At 39.0% G+C, this 13,940-nt stretch overlaps 1 protein-coding gene, 1 long non-coding RNA gene and 9 other non-coding genes across 11 annotated transcripts; all 11 read right to left on the reverse strand.

The window, feature by feature from the left end:
- Positions 1-724: 724 nt before the first annotated feature.
- On the reverse strand, positions 725-6,105 carry tor3a (torsin family 3, member A). The gene is made up of 6 exons (XM_069680079.1): positions 5,827-6,105; positions 5,453-5,575; positions 4,690-4,955; positions 2,572-2,747; positions 2,156-2,280; positions 725-1,800 (listed from the first exon to the last, which is right to left on the reverse strand). The coding sequence occupies exons 1-6, from the start codon at positions 5,990-5,992 to the stop codon at positions 1,553-1,555; spliced, it is 1,104 nt and encodes a 367-aa protein (XP_069536180.1). The 5' UTR covers positions 5,993-6,105; the 3' UTR covers positions 725-1,552.
- Positions 6,106-6,749: 644 nt separating this feature from the next.
- On the reverse strand, positions 6,750-10,931 carry LOC138607573 (uncharacterized). Its single transcript, XR_011309392.1, has 14 exons — positions 10,911-10,931; positions 10,354-10,398; positions 10,122-10,169; positions 9,897-9,944; positions 9,433-9,475; positions 9,183-9,237; positions 8,930-8,982; positions 8,698-8,733; positions 8,476-8,508; positions 8,021-8,287; positions 7,599-7,648; positions 7,373-7,424; positions 7,074-7,138; positions 6,750-6,848 (listed from the first exon to the last, which is right to left on the reverse strand). It is a non-coding gene; the product is annotated as an uncharacterized lncRNA (long non-coding RNA).
- On the reverse strand, positions 7,219-7,291 carry LOC138608060 (small nucleolar RNA SNORD47). Its single transcript, XR_011309418.1, has one exon. It is a non-coding gene; the product is annotated as a small nucleolar RNA SNORD47 (small nucleolar RNA).
- Positions 8,357-8,438, reverse strand: LOC138608063 (small nucleolar RNA snR60/Z15/Z230/Z193/J17). Its single transcript, XR_011309420.1, has one exon. It is a non-coding gene; the product is annotated as a small nucleolar RNA snR60/Z15/Z230/Z193/J17 (small nucleolar RNA).
- On the reverse strand, positions 8,579-8,659 carry LOC138608064 (small nucleolar RNA snR60/Z15/Z230/Z193/J17). The gene has a single exon (XR_011309421.1). It is a non-coding gene; the product is annotated as a small nucleolar RNA snR60/Z15/Z230/Z193/J17 (small nucleolar RNA).
- Positions 8,800-8,881, reverse strand: LOC138608065 (small nucleolar RNA snR60/Z15/Z230/Z193/J17). Its single transcript, XR_011309422.1, has one exon. It is a non-coding gene; the product is annotated as a small nucleolar RNA snR60/Z15/Z230/Z193/J17 (small nucleolar RNA).
- Positions 9,050-9,131, reverse strand: LOC138608056 (small nucleolar RNA SNORD79). Its single transcript, XR_011309414.1, has one exon. It is a non-coding gene; the product is annotated as a small nucleolar RNA SNORD79 (small nucleolar RNA).
- LOC138608054 (small nucleolar RNA SNORD79) lies at positions 9,310-9,392 on the reverse strand. Its single transcript, XR_011309412.1, has one exon. It is a non-coding gene; the product is annotated as a small nucleolar RNA SNORD79 (small nucleolar RNA).
- Positions 10,011-10,078, reverse strand: LOC138608068 (small nucleolar RNA SNORD75). Its single transcript, XR_011309425.1, has one exon. It is a non-coding gene; the product is annotated as a small nucleolar RNA SNORD75 (small nucleolar RNA).
- LOC138608069 (small nucleolar RNA SNORD75) lies at positions 10,252-10,317 on the reverse strand. The gene has a single exon (XR_011309426.1). It is a non-coding gene; the product is annotated as a small nucleolar RNA SNORD75 (small nucleolar RNA).
- LOC138608061 (small nucleolar RNA SNORD74) lies at positions 10,570-10,652 on the reverse strand. The gene has a single exon (XR_011309419.1). It is a non-coding gene; the product is annotated as a small nucleolar RNA SNORD74 (small nucleolar RNA).
- Positions 10,932-13,940: the final 3,009 nt, after the last annotated feature.

A 13,940-nucleotide genomic window follows, 5' to 3' on the forward strand; every position in this document is an offset into this window, starting at 1 on the left:
AAAATGACAATTGAATAAACTACTTCGGAATTGTATAAATCACACCTAAGGTAAAATGCAGAGTCTATGAATATGATAAATATGAAGATGTCTCCTTGTACCTTGCTGAAAAATCGGTTTATGTGATGTGAAGGTTAAACATTTCCAAGTTACATTTCTGTTAACGAATCACATACAAAAAGGTGAGCAGAGAGAATTATTATACTAACTACTATTACCCTTCAAATAGGTTAAAAACAGGCTTGGCTTGGGAATTTGCACATGCATAAATGTTATTCCATTCATTGTCATGGAAGACAACACTAAACAGCAAATATTCACATTTAAGAGCTTAAAACCAATATTGTTGGGTATTTTTACATAAGAACTGAATCAAACAAGTAATCATTATCAAAATCATATTGAATTATTGGTCTGTTGATAGATGAATCAACTAATTCTGACAGCCTTCCGTTTTTTTTTTGTGTTGTTTTTTCTGTTGTAACCTCCCCTGGTATGATTTCACTATTCCAATATTTAAACAACATGATCTTTTTTCTGCAAATATACAAAACTATTGGTTGGTTGGTTTTTTTTATGGATGTTTATTTTCTTCAAACCATTTCCGTTCATGTCTTCTTGTTATGTGACTCAGAGCTTGAGAGCCAAAATCACTAAAGCAGACCGATACAGGCCTATGGGAGAGTATGTGAATGTGAATTCATGAATGTTAGAGATAAAGCAATGCAGTGAATAAAAATATATTTGTTAACTATGCCCCAAATTAACAGCAGTATAATACAACAGTAAGTATTTTGATACCCAGGCATATGCCAGGTCCATATGAAACGATACAATTACTGACAATGAAAAAAACAATTAAAGGCACAGTTACTAAACATATTTACACAAAAAAGGCTAACGTTAAAAATAGATTCATTACTTTTGGCACATTTTCCTGTAACTATTTCAAGTAACATTTCCTTCACAGTAACATGTTCGCTAGCTGTTACACACTTCATAACGTTCACACCACAGTCCCATTTAATATTCACTAATGACTCCACAAAAATAATCTGGGACAGTAAGATGCTAAAACATGGCACAAATAATATCAATAAATAATCTTCGCTTATATAAGCAAAATGTATGACATGCAAATACTGACACATGAAGTATGACCTTATCTAAACATACAAAAACAAAGTGTTCAGACATAGTGTGTGAAACAATGACATAAACTGCACAACCACTAATGCCCTCTTCTTCAATTCTCAGTGATACAGTGAGCATCCGAACTAAGCAGGTGAGGAAGAGCAGCCACGGTGCACATGATGGCAGTCTGGCACTACTCATGTCTGCAGGGAGGGCCCTGCTGCTTTCCGCTCTAATACTGGATCTGCCCTGCCGCCTGGCCTTCTCTGAGGGACCTGGACAGACACGTGCTGTGTCTGTGTGTTTGTGTGGGGATACGTATAGCAGAGCCTCTGTCGCCCTGTATGCAGATGGGCTGGTAAAGCAATTGCACACCTCCTCAAGGTCTTTCTGTCTGTCTGTCTGTCTGTTTCTTGTTCTAGGGGAGGAAGAAGTTGATCCTCTGGGGTATGGACTTGCATCCCTGGGCTGAGAACAGTCTCTCTTCCTTGGGGACATACAGCATCGCCTTGGCCACCTCATCCAGTGTAGCTTCATCAGTCTCCAGACCTCGTGCTGCATAGGCATCACGCGCACAGAGCTTGACGTGGCGATACTCCAGAGGCAGGAATGGCACAAAGAAGTCAATCAAGTGTCCGGACATCAGCTCACTCTGAGCAAACCCACCTGGGGAAAAAAACCACACAGAACAATCCCAAACTTAATTAAAGTTTTATCAACAAATGTTTAAGATTATACGATAACAATAACAATAGACAACACTCAGTGAGCTACACAACCTTTTAACATGGTTGTTAGGGTTGTGTAAAAGTTTGAAAATCAGTCTGTAGTGTTTATTTTTGGCAGGTTTGGCTGCTCAAGCAACCCTTTCACAATAAAGCGAGTCACACAAGACAATTGTTGACTTCCTGCTCAGGCTGAAATGGCAGAGAGCTGAAGTAAACAATTAAAAAGGCCACTGAAGAGAGTTGAACATCTGGCCACTGGCTGAGGAACGTAAAATCAACAATCTGCAGCATACCTTGAGACTCCATAGTTTCAGCTCGTAGCCGATGCTCCAGGTCTTCCATGCCGATGTCCTCTCGATTTTGACCCGAGTGCCAGAAGTCAAGTGCTACATCATTGATCGTTGCTCCACCAATATTACTGCAGAGACCGAAACATGCATGCCAATAACATTTGTTTGTATATGTTACCACAAGTTCCAAAGTGGAAAATACAGTATATTTCTATATTCAACAAAGCAGACTATCAGTCAGCAGAAATCAGACATGAGTAATTGAAAACATGAAAAATCCATAAAGAGAGCTAATGGAGACAGAGAGAGAAACATCCTTCATCACAGATGAGCTGCCAGAATATCTGGGCCAGAGGTGCAAAACACTGAGTTTTTGACCCAGCTTTATCAGACAGGATGTTCCTGATATATAAACCAACCTGAGGAAGAGGAAGACTGCTCTGCGGTAGCTGACGCCGTCTACATTATCATAGTGATCCATGTAGGGTTTGATGGCATCGATGAGGCCCGGATGCAGCTTCTCAGCCTCGTCGAAGATGAAGAGCGTCTGAGGGCAGCGCAGCACCATGTCCCGGATCGCCTCTCTCAGCTGGCCCTGGATAAAGAGAAGAAGACCAAACTTCAGCTTCAAAAACCACAAAAATCCCTCTATATACACACTACAGATACAAAATACATTTCTTACTCTGTTTTTGATTCGGGAAAAATTTTACGTGAAAGTTTACATTCCGACTTTACATTAAAACATATTACAGTAAAAGATTACTACTCTATAACAAACAAAAACATGTAATCACAAAAGCATTCACAAAAATCTGCTGCATCTAAAAGAGCCATAATCTATCTATCGATTTTATGCAACATGTTTTTTATTCTATGTACATCTGTATTTTGCCTATATTCTGACTATACTGGGTATAAATGTATTTCTTTTTATAAAATGTTTTGCAATGCATCAGAAAACTAAATCCATTGCACTTTACTCAAAAACATTCTTTTAAATGTATTTTTATTATTAAAGATTCAATGTCGAAGATTTCAGTTTCGTTCTCTTTGGCGGCACCTTCTGGCGATAAAGGGTAATTGCAGGAGTACACGGATGACTCCCTTTGTTACGGTTGTAACTCTTGATTTTCCTCGCTGATGGTCGTTTTTCTTTTTGGACTGTTTAGATTAGTAGATTACTGTTTACTCGCAACAAAACCTCTCTGGCAGACCAACTGGGTGATTTTTTCCATAATAATACTATATACTGCAAATGCAAAGCCTTTCATCAGTGGGCCATAGGCTCAATCACCATTGTGTTACCTCATTCGTGAGATAGTGACTGAAGACATTTATTTAAAGGAACAATACGAAATATGTTTACTGGAATGTATCATAATATGACCATGATATGTCATCAGAGATTTAGCAAACATGTTAAGTTGAAATATATTCTCCTCCTGAAATTTCCATTCCGGTGCAGAACGTCTGTGTGCGTTTTGGCCTACACGATCCCACTGCCCAATTCGTCACTCTGGATTGCCAGATATGAAACAAATCGGCACACAGGACTCGTTGCTTGTCATTATCAAAGCGCACGTCTTGTGCTCGAGTAGGTTCAGTGCCTTTAACCTGGTAACCCGTGTGAGCTTCGTGTTGTACTCGTAGCGTAGCTCTGTTTGGGAAAAGCTGAGTGCGTGATTGTGGGTGGTGGAGCAAGTGAGTGAGAGAGACAGGAAGTGAGTGTGTGCGCATGAGTTACGAGAGTGAACGGGCGCAGAGTGTTATCAGTAACTGAAATTAACAGAACGACTGTACAGTAAGCCTGATTGTGTAATAAAGCCACGTACCCCTCAAGACTTAAGGGACACACCCGTATCTTGCTTCCTGCTCACTGCTGTGTGTGTAAAGTGATGGGAGTTAGCCCCGAAGATCTGGGGCAGACTGATAAGTCTTCCCTGTGCTTTCCGAGACAGTCGGAACGCTAAAGCAGGAAGGGCTAACATTTTAATCTGGGGAGGGGACTGGGGGAGACAGCGCTTGCAGTACCCTTTTTAGACGCTAGCTATCAATGTTACATATTGGTCCTTTAAGTAAAAATCTCAGAGATTATTACTTTAAGGTTTACCATCTTGTTTTTAGCCTATTTAAAAGGTCTACCTTATAGCCATGTAGCAGAGAGTTTTGATAGTATTGATAGTAGTTTAAAGGTTACCTTGTGTTCTGTTAAATCTGGATTCAATTATGTAATAGTAGTGTTTCAACATCTTTTATTAAATTTAAAGTAGTGATTACGATAAGATTTGTTTAACTTGGACCACGTTGGCACTTGCGTCCTAGTAGGACAACTACTAGGCCATCATGTAGTTACTCGTAGAATCAATATTTAATCCAAATCACCTGTATAAACTTTGATCATTACCACTCCAATGCTAAATTACAACACAGAATAAACATCAGATGAAGCAAGCAGAGGGCCCCAAGAACACTGCCAGCACGTACCTTGCACGGATCACCAAACTCTGTGCCAACTAGGGCTCTGCATGGCTTACCTTGTATGTGTCCACCAGTCGGGCATGTGGGAAGTGAAACGGGGCGATGAACAGCCGGACACACTCACTCTTCACCCCGTCACGGTACAGGTTATCTGCGATGATCCGGGCCACAAAGTTCTTGCCTGTGCCGGACCAGCCGTGGAAGGAGAGCGTCAGTGGTTTGTTGGATTCTGGGTTGTTGATAAAACCCTGGATGGCTTTGAGAACCACCGACTGAGCCAGGTGCTGCCCGTGGAGCTTTGTCTGGAGGTCCCTCGCCAGACCTGCACATACATGCAGAAAACAGAGTGCATGCTTATGGCAGTACAATATAAATAATAACCGTACACTAATGCAGTGCTATTTCTGAATAGTTTGGCCTGCATATTCAGTATTTTCTTATTATATTCAACCTTCAAGTCAAGAGAAAGAACTAAAAGTAATTCACTATGCAGTTGATTTGTCGTGAATAAATGTCTCCCCACAGCTCATTGAAAAAGCAGCCGCTTTACTACAGTCAATAAAAATAAAATATTGTTCTTTTTTATTATCCTTTTGTTCTGATGGAAAAGACTCTCAAGTTGAATTTAACCTGTTAGGCGTTTGGAGAAAACCTGAACTCATGCCTGAACTTATGTAAAGCATAATTACAATAAAGACAAGCTGTGCAAATTGTACTTGTAATTTCACTGATTATAATCGTTTTTTAAAAGTAATCAGTCTGAAGGACAGTCTATGTTTTACACACACACTATTGCTAAGACCAAGCTGAATGTAATACCTGTGATATTGTTGGTTATCCTGCAGTCTCCAGATTCACAGCACTGGCCCAGACTACAGTACCACTGGTGCAGCAGGCTCATGTAGTCCTGAGGAAAATCTGCCCAAAGGTCCCTGGTAGGAACTGCTCACATCAACAGCAAGACAACGAGTCAGCTTTTACAACCGGGCTGTAACCACCGAGTAACATTAATATGTCAATGCCATTATTTAAGCTAACACGGAAGCAGTAAGGGAAAGTACTGTCACTTAAATCATGCTCACGTTTCCGGACAGGGAGAAAATTGCTTTAAATCTGACTAGCATAACATAATAGCTTCAGTTACATTTAATCATTTCGACAGTCCCAATATTTAATTCCATTCATTTACTTACCCTGCTGTGTAGCATCGTCTTGGTTCGGCTGACAATCCCCCTCCCATATATTGCAATAAATGTAATTAAAATAGTAAGTGGAGGCATTAGAAATGCTGTCGAACTGGAAGAAGTCAGCCTCTGTGGACAGAGCCCAGAGCACAGGCAGCAACCACCGCACAAACATCGGTGAAGAGGCTGGTCCCAGGCGATCGTAATGACAATGAACACCGCTTCTGATATTTCTCTCCCATTTATTTAAACCTGGTCGTTAGCTGAAGGTCTGCACTGTGTGGGGCATTTCCCACTCTCCCCATTTTAGTGAAGGGGCGCTTGTTTTGTCGTCGTGTTCAGCGCGGTATGCGGTCACTTGGTTCCGCCGACCTTCAAAGGGCTCGTTACGATCGGTCAGCAGTTTTATGTTGTATTGCACGTAAATGAAGTAAAAGTCTACTAAAAAGGTGCGTTACATTCAGTGTTTGCCACTGCAGCCGCCCGTGAGGAGTACGCGGGAATGAAAAACAAACTCAACTTTAGTTCGTAAACGGACGCTTCAAACTACGTAATTTCCGGTTAAGCTCGCCCCAAGTATCAAACCAATAGTCTATTATTCTAGGTACACCATGCGCCAGCTCTACAGCTCCTTAAAGAACTGCACACTTCAACATGTTTTGAGATGTAATCTAAATCATATTGCTGTACATTAATGCTGTTGTTAATGTCTACAATTCTTTAGTCACTTAGTTTACCAAATATTTCATAGACCTAATTGGCAATAAACTCTTGACTTTCATGCATTTAAGTCCCATGGGCCAGATTGGCCTACATAACTTTCATGGCCTTATTTGATATTAACCAAAACCATCTGGTCATTAAAACAGCTAAAAAAAAAAAGTTTACTTCATGGTATACAACTTTACTTTAGGAAGCAAACAGAGACAATATAGAGATAGTAAATATTTATTCACAATGTTTCAAAACAGACAAATTCTTGTGTTCTTCAGCTGTCCAGACTTCAGGTCATCATCCAAAATGCACTGCACCTGAGAAAGAAGAGAAGTTTTTTTTTTACCGCCAATGTACCAACAATTTTATTGATCAAAGGGAAATTCATTAATTCAGACACTGCAGGTGAGAATATTCTTGTTGCATTTAGTTGAATTTTGTTTAGGCAAGATTAAACATTTTAATTGCAATGTATCTGACAAGGGAACCAATTCTAAAATGTATAGCAATTAAACCCTGCAAAACTGCAGGTTCATACTCACTTGAGAGCACATCTTGCAGCAACAGATGCTTGCTTCTTAGGGCCAAAAGGCTTTATAGAGAATCCCTGAAGGGAACAGATATATTTTCTATTAATTAAGCACAAAACTAGTAACAAAGCAGAACATGCATGTTTACTGACCACAGAGCCTCAGAAATAATGGAACGGTAAGGGTTATAATCAAGAGAATCATTTGGCAGAATCTTTTCATCACTGGTTGTGGCCAGTTAACCTTTAAGGTATTCAACAGAATTAGAAACATCTGAACAGAAGTAAGATAAGCATTTTAAAGCTCTTCACCTGGACTCCCTCCTTTAGTGCCGCATGTTCAGTCTGATGGAGCAAACCTTTCCTGGAGATTGGGAAAGAAATTACCTTATTACAAGTCAGAGACTGGTTGATTTACATCAATTTAACTGGGTTCCTCAGTAACACATCATCCACATTAAAGTTCAGGTCAGACATTTGTTAAGACATCACAGAAACCGTTGTTTCTTTCAAGTTGTTTGAGTGTTTTTATTCTCACCTGTCAATCTTGTCCTCTTTTCAAAATGGCCACCCAGAGTAAACGATAACCTTTGAGAAAAAAAAAAAAAAAGTATAAGTTGAAAATGTACACCAAATGAGGATAAAGATTTGAACACTGACCAGGTCAGCTAGAGCTAATAAAACAGACTCCATGGTGTATAGTCAGCGTTTACTAGTCATCATACAGGTCAGTCTACAGGGATCAAATAGGAGTTCACTACAGCAACATGATCCCAACTCTCAAGCAGTTCTCAGACCCAGATGATTCAAAGTAAACATTGGCAAGAATTTAGTTTTGCCTTCAATTTTTGATACATGAAGGCTCCAACAAACTAATTTACTTAACCTCTTCTAAGAAAAGTTACCAATGCCACCAGTCATCTGAGTCTGAGGTGCTTTATGCATCCGTTTCACACTCACCATGCTTGGGTGACATCCTCTGCACGACCACGACAACCCAGCTCGCTCTGAAAAGTCACATAGTTCAAGATTAAATAACGTAAAACACAGAAAGTTATTTTTTCTTATTCATCATCAGATCAGAATAAATGACTAATTTCCTCAACAGGATCAGCGACCTGATTCAAATTCATCACATCTGAATGATTTAAGCTGCATCTCAGTCTATGACAATACTTACCAAAACTAGGCCTGGAAGATTCAGTGAAGAGCTTTCATGTGCCTGGGCTGGATGATAGAAGAGATTTGATGAGACTTTTTGAAACACATTTTAAGTAGTACTAAGTACTATTGCAGTTGACACATCAGCTAGGAGCGAAAGACAATAGTAGTTCTTCATTGTTAAATCTGCTGAACTATGCACTCATCATTGTATCAACCATCGTTAAGGATAGCTGTACATCTTTTCAACTTACCTCCACCTGGTCACTTGTGCCACCAGACAGTTTCTGAAAATAGAAAAGAATAAGTCAATTCACTTATAGAAAAAAAAGCAAGATGTTGAACTCCTTGTGCAGGCCGATACATCAGCTAGGAGCGAAAGACAATGGATATTCTTCACGGTTAATCCGCTGAACTATGCACTCATCATTGTATCGAGTGTAGTTTAAGATTACATAACATTACTTTCAACTCACCTTCTCTTGGCTTTTTGTTCTGCCAGACACCCGTTTCTGAAAATGAGTAGAGAACTTTTGAAAAAATGCACTTAAAATATACTTTCTTCACTGGCCATGAGGCCGACACATCAGCTAGGAGCGAAAGACAATGGATATTCTTCACGGTTTAATCTGCTGAACTATGCACTCATCATTGAGTCAGGCTAGTTTGACATACCAAACTTTCACTTTAAAAACAAATGTAACCCACCTGTAACGCAGCCAAGGAAGTGCAGCATGGATCCAAGAAAGTGAATGAATCATCTGCAAGTAAAACACCAAACATTAACAAAGTCCCACATTTAAAAATGTGCGGCCATCTCTTAATCTGCACTGTATCAGTAAAAAGTTGTCTTTCACTCTTATTCAGAGAGATTCCCATTGTTTTTTTAAACAAAATCATCATTGCATCAGGCTGGTTTGCGGGACCAAAAATTACCTCAAAGGCACAAAACTGAACTCACCTGTAACTCATCCAAGGAAGTGAAAGTTTGGTCCAAGACTATGAATCTGCATCATCTGTAAGTAAAAACACCAAACATTAAGAAAGTCTCACATTTTAAAAAAAAAGTGCAGCTATTCCTGAATCTGCACTGTATCAGTAAAAAGTTGTCTTTCACTCTTATTCAGAGAGATTCCCATTGTTTTTTTAAACAAGATCATCATTAACAGTGTTCTTTGGAGAATGCAAGGTTAAAGTAATCGGTCCATTACCTGATGTGGATGTTGTGCAGCCAATTTAGCCAGCTGAGCAGACCTGAGGAAGCACAATATAAATGAATTGTAATATTCTTAAACTTTGAAGCAGCAGCAAGCTGCACGTGCCTCAGATAAGTCAACTGGTGGGTTGAGTGTATCGTCATCCATCTTGTCAAGAGTAGCAAATAAATGTCATCATAGCAGCACAGAAATAGGCAGGTAAAAAGCAGACTGATGCTTCTTTGGGTGTTGCCCTGTGCAACGTCCAGTAACAGTTTCTTGTTTTAATGACTGCCACATTTAAACTCTGCATAATTCTAATTTTCTGCTTTATTGAAAATATTGACATATCGCACAATGAAAGCACAAACTTTCATCTAGTGTTGCAAGGCTGTTCAAGAAACTCATCAAAAAGCTCCAGGGGACACCTCAAAGACCCATAAATCTACTTTAAACTGACTCATTTATTTTAGCATTACCTTTTGTTGCTCCATTAGTTGCTTCAGGTCGCTTTATTTTTCCAAGGCCTGTGGACATAAACAAAGTCTTTAGGACCACACTTGACATAAAGAACAAATACGCTTAACAAGGAAAGTCTCAGTGTAAAATTGTTCAGAAATCGCTTCTGTCCACTACTCTTACACTTAAATCATCATTGACTTTAAGTAAAAATAAGCAGAATCAAAACATAAAAAAATATTCACCTGTGTAGCATTGGATGGCCTTTAGAACCTGGAAACCTCATTTTTAACCTGTAGAAGGAAAATCACTTTAGTTACACAGCTCTTGCAGCAAGTTAAATGGCAATACATATTAAACTCAAGCCAAATGTTTAACTTCAGTTAAGGAGTTTCAGAAATCACTTCTGTCCACTACTCTTATTATAACACATCATTAGTTACAGCAACCATGAACAAATCGAGTCTGGTTCCTTACCATGTGATGTCGACCTTCATTTTATTACAAGTCCTGTCCACAGGTCTGCAAGGAACGAAAACACATTTATTTTCAAGTTAGGTATTATTAGTTTAAATCTATGCAATGTTTCTTAATGTGGAACACATTGAATTCTGTCAATATGAAAATTGTACATAAAAGCACACGAGCTTGGCAGCTAACTAGGGAGCTGTCTAAAACACATTTTAAGCAGTTGTCCCATGCAGTCAGAGATGTTGGCATTCTTCAGATTAATTCAGATGTCCCTACCAACATTTATTTCATCATAGTCATGAGACAACGCTGTAGTTAAAAAGTGGGAGATTAGTTCGTTGGCTAACAAGAGTCTCGACATGCGCATTCAAGCACGTGGCGGAGGCCTGCTGCTAAAGTCAGCCCTGCTAGCGCAAGTTCTCATTATGTCCATCAAGGAACCGACAAAAAAAAGCAACGCGTAAAAAGCATAGCAATAGAATGTACATGTTAAGCTTTCACAACAATATAAAGGCCATTTAGAGTAAAATAAATCCAAACATAGTGGAGAAAGTGATATTTACCTCAAGTGCAGAAGACGAGTGAGGCCAGGCAGAGGGTGCAGGGCGTTTTTATAGGGGGTGTCGCAAAGGCTGACGGGAAAAATACCAGTAGCGCCACCGCTGGTCATTCGTGTTGTTGATGAAATAATTTTTTGACAATAAAGAGTGATGCGAAAGACAAAGAGAAGAAAATAAAAAAATAAATAAAATAAATAATAGACAGACAATGCACAGACATACAATAACAGTTACAACATCTTTTGGATCATGTAAGAGAAGTCAGGGAGTGAAGATATAATTTTGATCGACTAATCGGGAAAAGAGAGAGAGAAGGAAAAATAATAATAAGTAATTAGATTAAATTAACTAAATGAGAAGGAAAATTACAATTAATGGGAGTTATTTGGAGATTGTGACATTTATCTTTGTTATGTGACCTGAAAGAGAGTTTTTATGAAGAGCTAAGTTTTGTGTTTTTTGCATTAGCCAGGGAATAATATAATAATAATAATAATAATAATAATAATAATAATAATAATAATAATAATGATAATAATAATAATAATAATAATAATAATACAAAAGAAAAAAGGTTGACCTTAAAATTGTAGTTTTCAGTAGTGATTGAATATTATCTTAACTAAAGGCCTACAGTGGTGGAAAAAAGTTTTTGGACACCCCATGCATTAAGAATCACTCTTAGGTCTGCAAGTGCAATTTCTTTTAGAACAGTCAGAGCCAAAATACTAAACAAATCCTAAAAAAGCCATTAAAATCTTAAAATTGATTGGTTCCATAAAAATACAAAAGAAATTTTGAGTATTGGGGGATTTTGGTACCAGTGATCCACTAATGAAGGTCATGCTTTTTATTAAAAGACACCATTTTTGTTGCCGTGCTTCGTGTCTATATTTAGCCAGCACATTTGAAAGTTCCTCAGAGACAAAAATGGCTAAAACAAGGAACCTAACGCAGGAAACATGCCGGAAGATACAGATTCTCAGCCAGGAAGGGTACAGCTGCCGCCAGATAGCCAGGAAGTGCAGATTCAGTCCTTCAGCAGTTGGATACACTCTGCAGAAATACAGACGAACCAGCAGCTTGGAAGACAAACCAAGATCTGGGCGTCCAAGGGTTTCTTCAGCAAGAAATGACCGCATCCTGATCCGCATGTGCAAGGAAAACTGCCGAATGACATCACAGGAGCTTCAGCAGCAGTGGTCAAACCAAACTGGTGTCCAGTGTTCCACCTACACTGTACGTGGCCAACTTTTAGATCATGGCTTAAGGTCCTACAAGACTGTCAAGAAGCCCCTGATCAATGAGAGACAGAGGTTAGCCCGGCGTTGTTGGGCCCAAGCACACAAGAACTGGACAGCCAGGAATTGGAAGAAGATTCTGTGGTCAGATGAGTCCAGTTTCCAGCTTTATCTTCCTCCTGCTAATGTGAGGGTACGCAGAAGGCCAGGCGAAGCATTATCTCCAGCATGTACAGTACCTACTGTCAAGCATGGTGGAGGCAGTATAAGGGTTTGGGGATGCATGAGTGCTGCTGGTGTTGGTCATCTCACTGTCTGTGATGGCACATTGAACTCTGCCAAGTATTATGGCATTCTCGAAAACCACATGCTCCCTTCTGCACGTGCACTGTTCCGTCGAGGTCAAAACTGGATGTTTAAACAAGATAATGCCCCTTGCCACACATCAAGGGCCAGTAGAACTTGGCTGCAGGAGCACACTAACCAGGTCTTAGAGTGGCCAGCTCAATCCCCGGATATGAGCCCCATTGACAATCTGTGGTGGATTATGAAAAAGGTCTGTTGCAAAGTGTAAACCAAAGAATTTAGAAGAATTAAAAGCAGTTATTCAAGAAGAATGGGACAAGATCACCCCTCAACAGTGTGAAAGGCTCGTGGGGAACACGCCAGCCAGGATTAGAGCTCTACTGCGTGCTAATGGCAGGACTACTAAATACTATTTTGATGATGTGATGGTTTATTTATTTTTTGTTCAGTTTTGAACACATTCTCTGTTATTTGTTGACTTTGATACCGGAAATGTTGAGAACTGACATATTGAAACTGTCAAGAATTTAGTTTTCATTTTAAGGGTGTCCGAAAACTTTTTTCCACCACTGTACTTACTCACTTTTTAGGGCCAGTTAAACGATTTTTGCCTTCTGCCTCAGAGGCCAATGACAAATACTTCATATGCACGGGAAGACTAAATGCCTTTGGAAGCTACAGGGGGGGAAAAAATCTGGTCTTTTGTAAGGGTAAATTAAGACACTGAGTCTGAGATATGTTTCAGTTTGTTTTCTGTAATATAATTGAATAGAAATAAGTGAATCCATACAAAATATGAAGTCAGCTATTGTTCCTTTGGCCATGTGTTCTGCAGTGAACAGGGACAAAATCTGATTTTATGAGCCTTTACTGATGTGCTGACATGGTTCATAAAGTTCTAATTTATCAAGCTATTGTAAACTAATCTACAAACATTAAACTCGAGCCCACTTAATGTTTTTCCAGTATGTAGAAATTAGGGATAGACTGATAATCGGCCTTTTTTTTTATTTTAATTTTTTTTAAATCTGACGGCCGATAAGAGTTCATTTCTTTGCAAATTTTATTTAACTTTGTTTTATTTACTTTATAAAACTTCAGGAAGTTATTTATTTATTTATTTAAATTTTCAGTTAACTTTATAAGAGATGCTGCTGACCCTGGGAATTCCCTGCACTTTTTGTTTGTTTGTTTAATAAACATATGCTTAAAGGCATTTAAACAAAGTTAAGTGTTGGAGTCTGAATTATTCAAAATTTTGACGCCAATATCTTAACTTTTACTGCAAATGAATATCGGCTCCAAATATCGGTTATCGTCCTCCTTGACTACTAATAATCGGTATCGGTATTGGTATCGGCCCTGAAAAAACCATATCGGTCTATCTCTAGAAGAAATTACTAGTTTCTCAATTAATAATAAAGTTGTCATGTAGTTTGCTGTGTGCACTTAATCTAAGACAGAGATGATGATGCAAGTGAATAAG

The sequence above is a fragment of the Semicossyphus pulcher genome, unplaced genomic scaffold (assembly GCF_022749685.1).
Source record: "Semicossyphus pulcher isolate SPU_LCO1_2020_fin unplaced genomic scaffold, fSemPul1.0.p SCAF_4, whole genome shotgun sequence".
Classification (NCBI taxonomy): Eukaryota; Metazoa; Chordata; class Actinopteri; order Labriformes; family Labridae; genus Semicossyphus; species Semicossyphus pulcher.

Bases quoted from the DNA above. Each gene is read 5' to 3' on its own strand.
- tor3a (XM_069680079.1), bottom strand. From the start codon at position 5,992: ATGTTTGTGCGGTGGTTGCTGCCTGTGCTCTGGGCTCTGTCCACAGAG. The intron at 4,956-5,452 runs GTATTACATTCA...ATGTATGTGCAG, and splicing joins GATAACCAACAATATCACAG to GTCTGGCGAGGGACCTCCAG. The intron at 2,748-4,689 runs GTAAGCCATGCA...CTCTTTATCCAG, and splicing joins GACTGGTGGACACATACAAG to GGCCAGCTGAGAGAGGCGAT.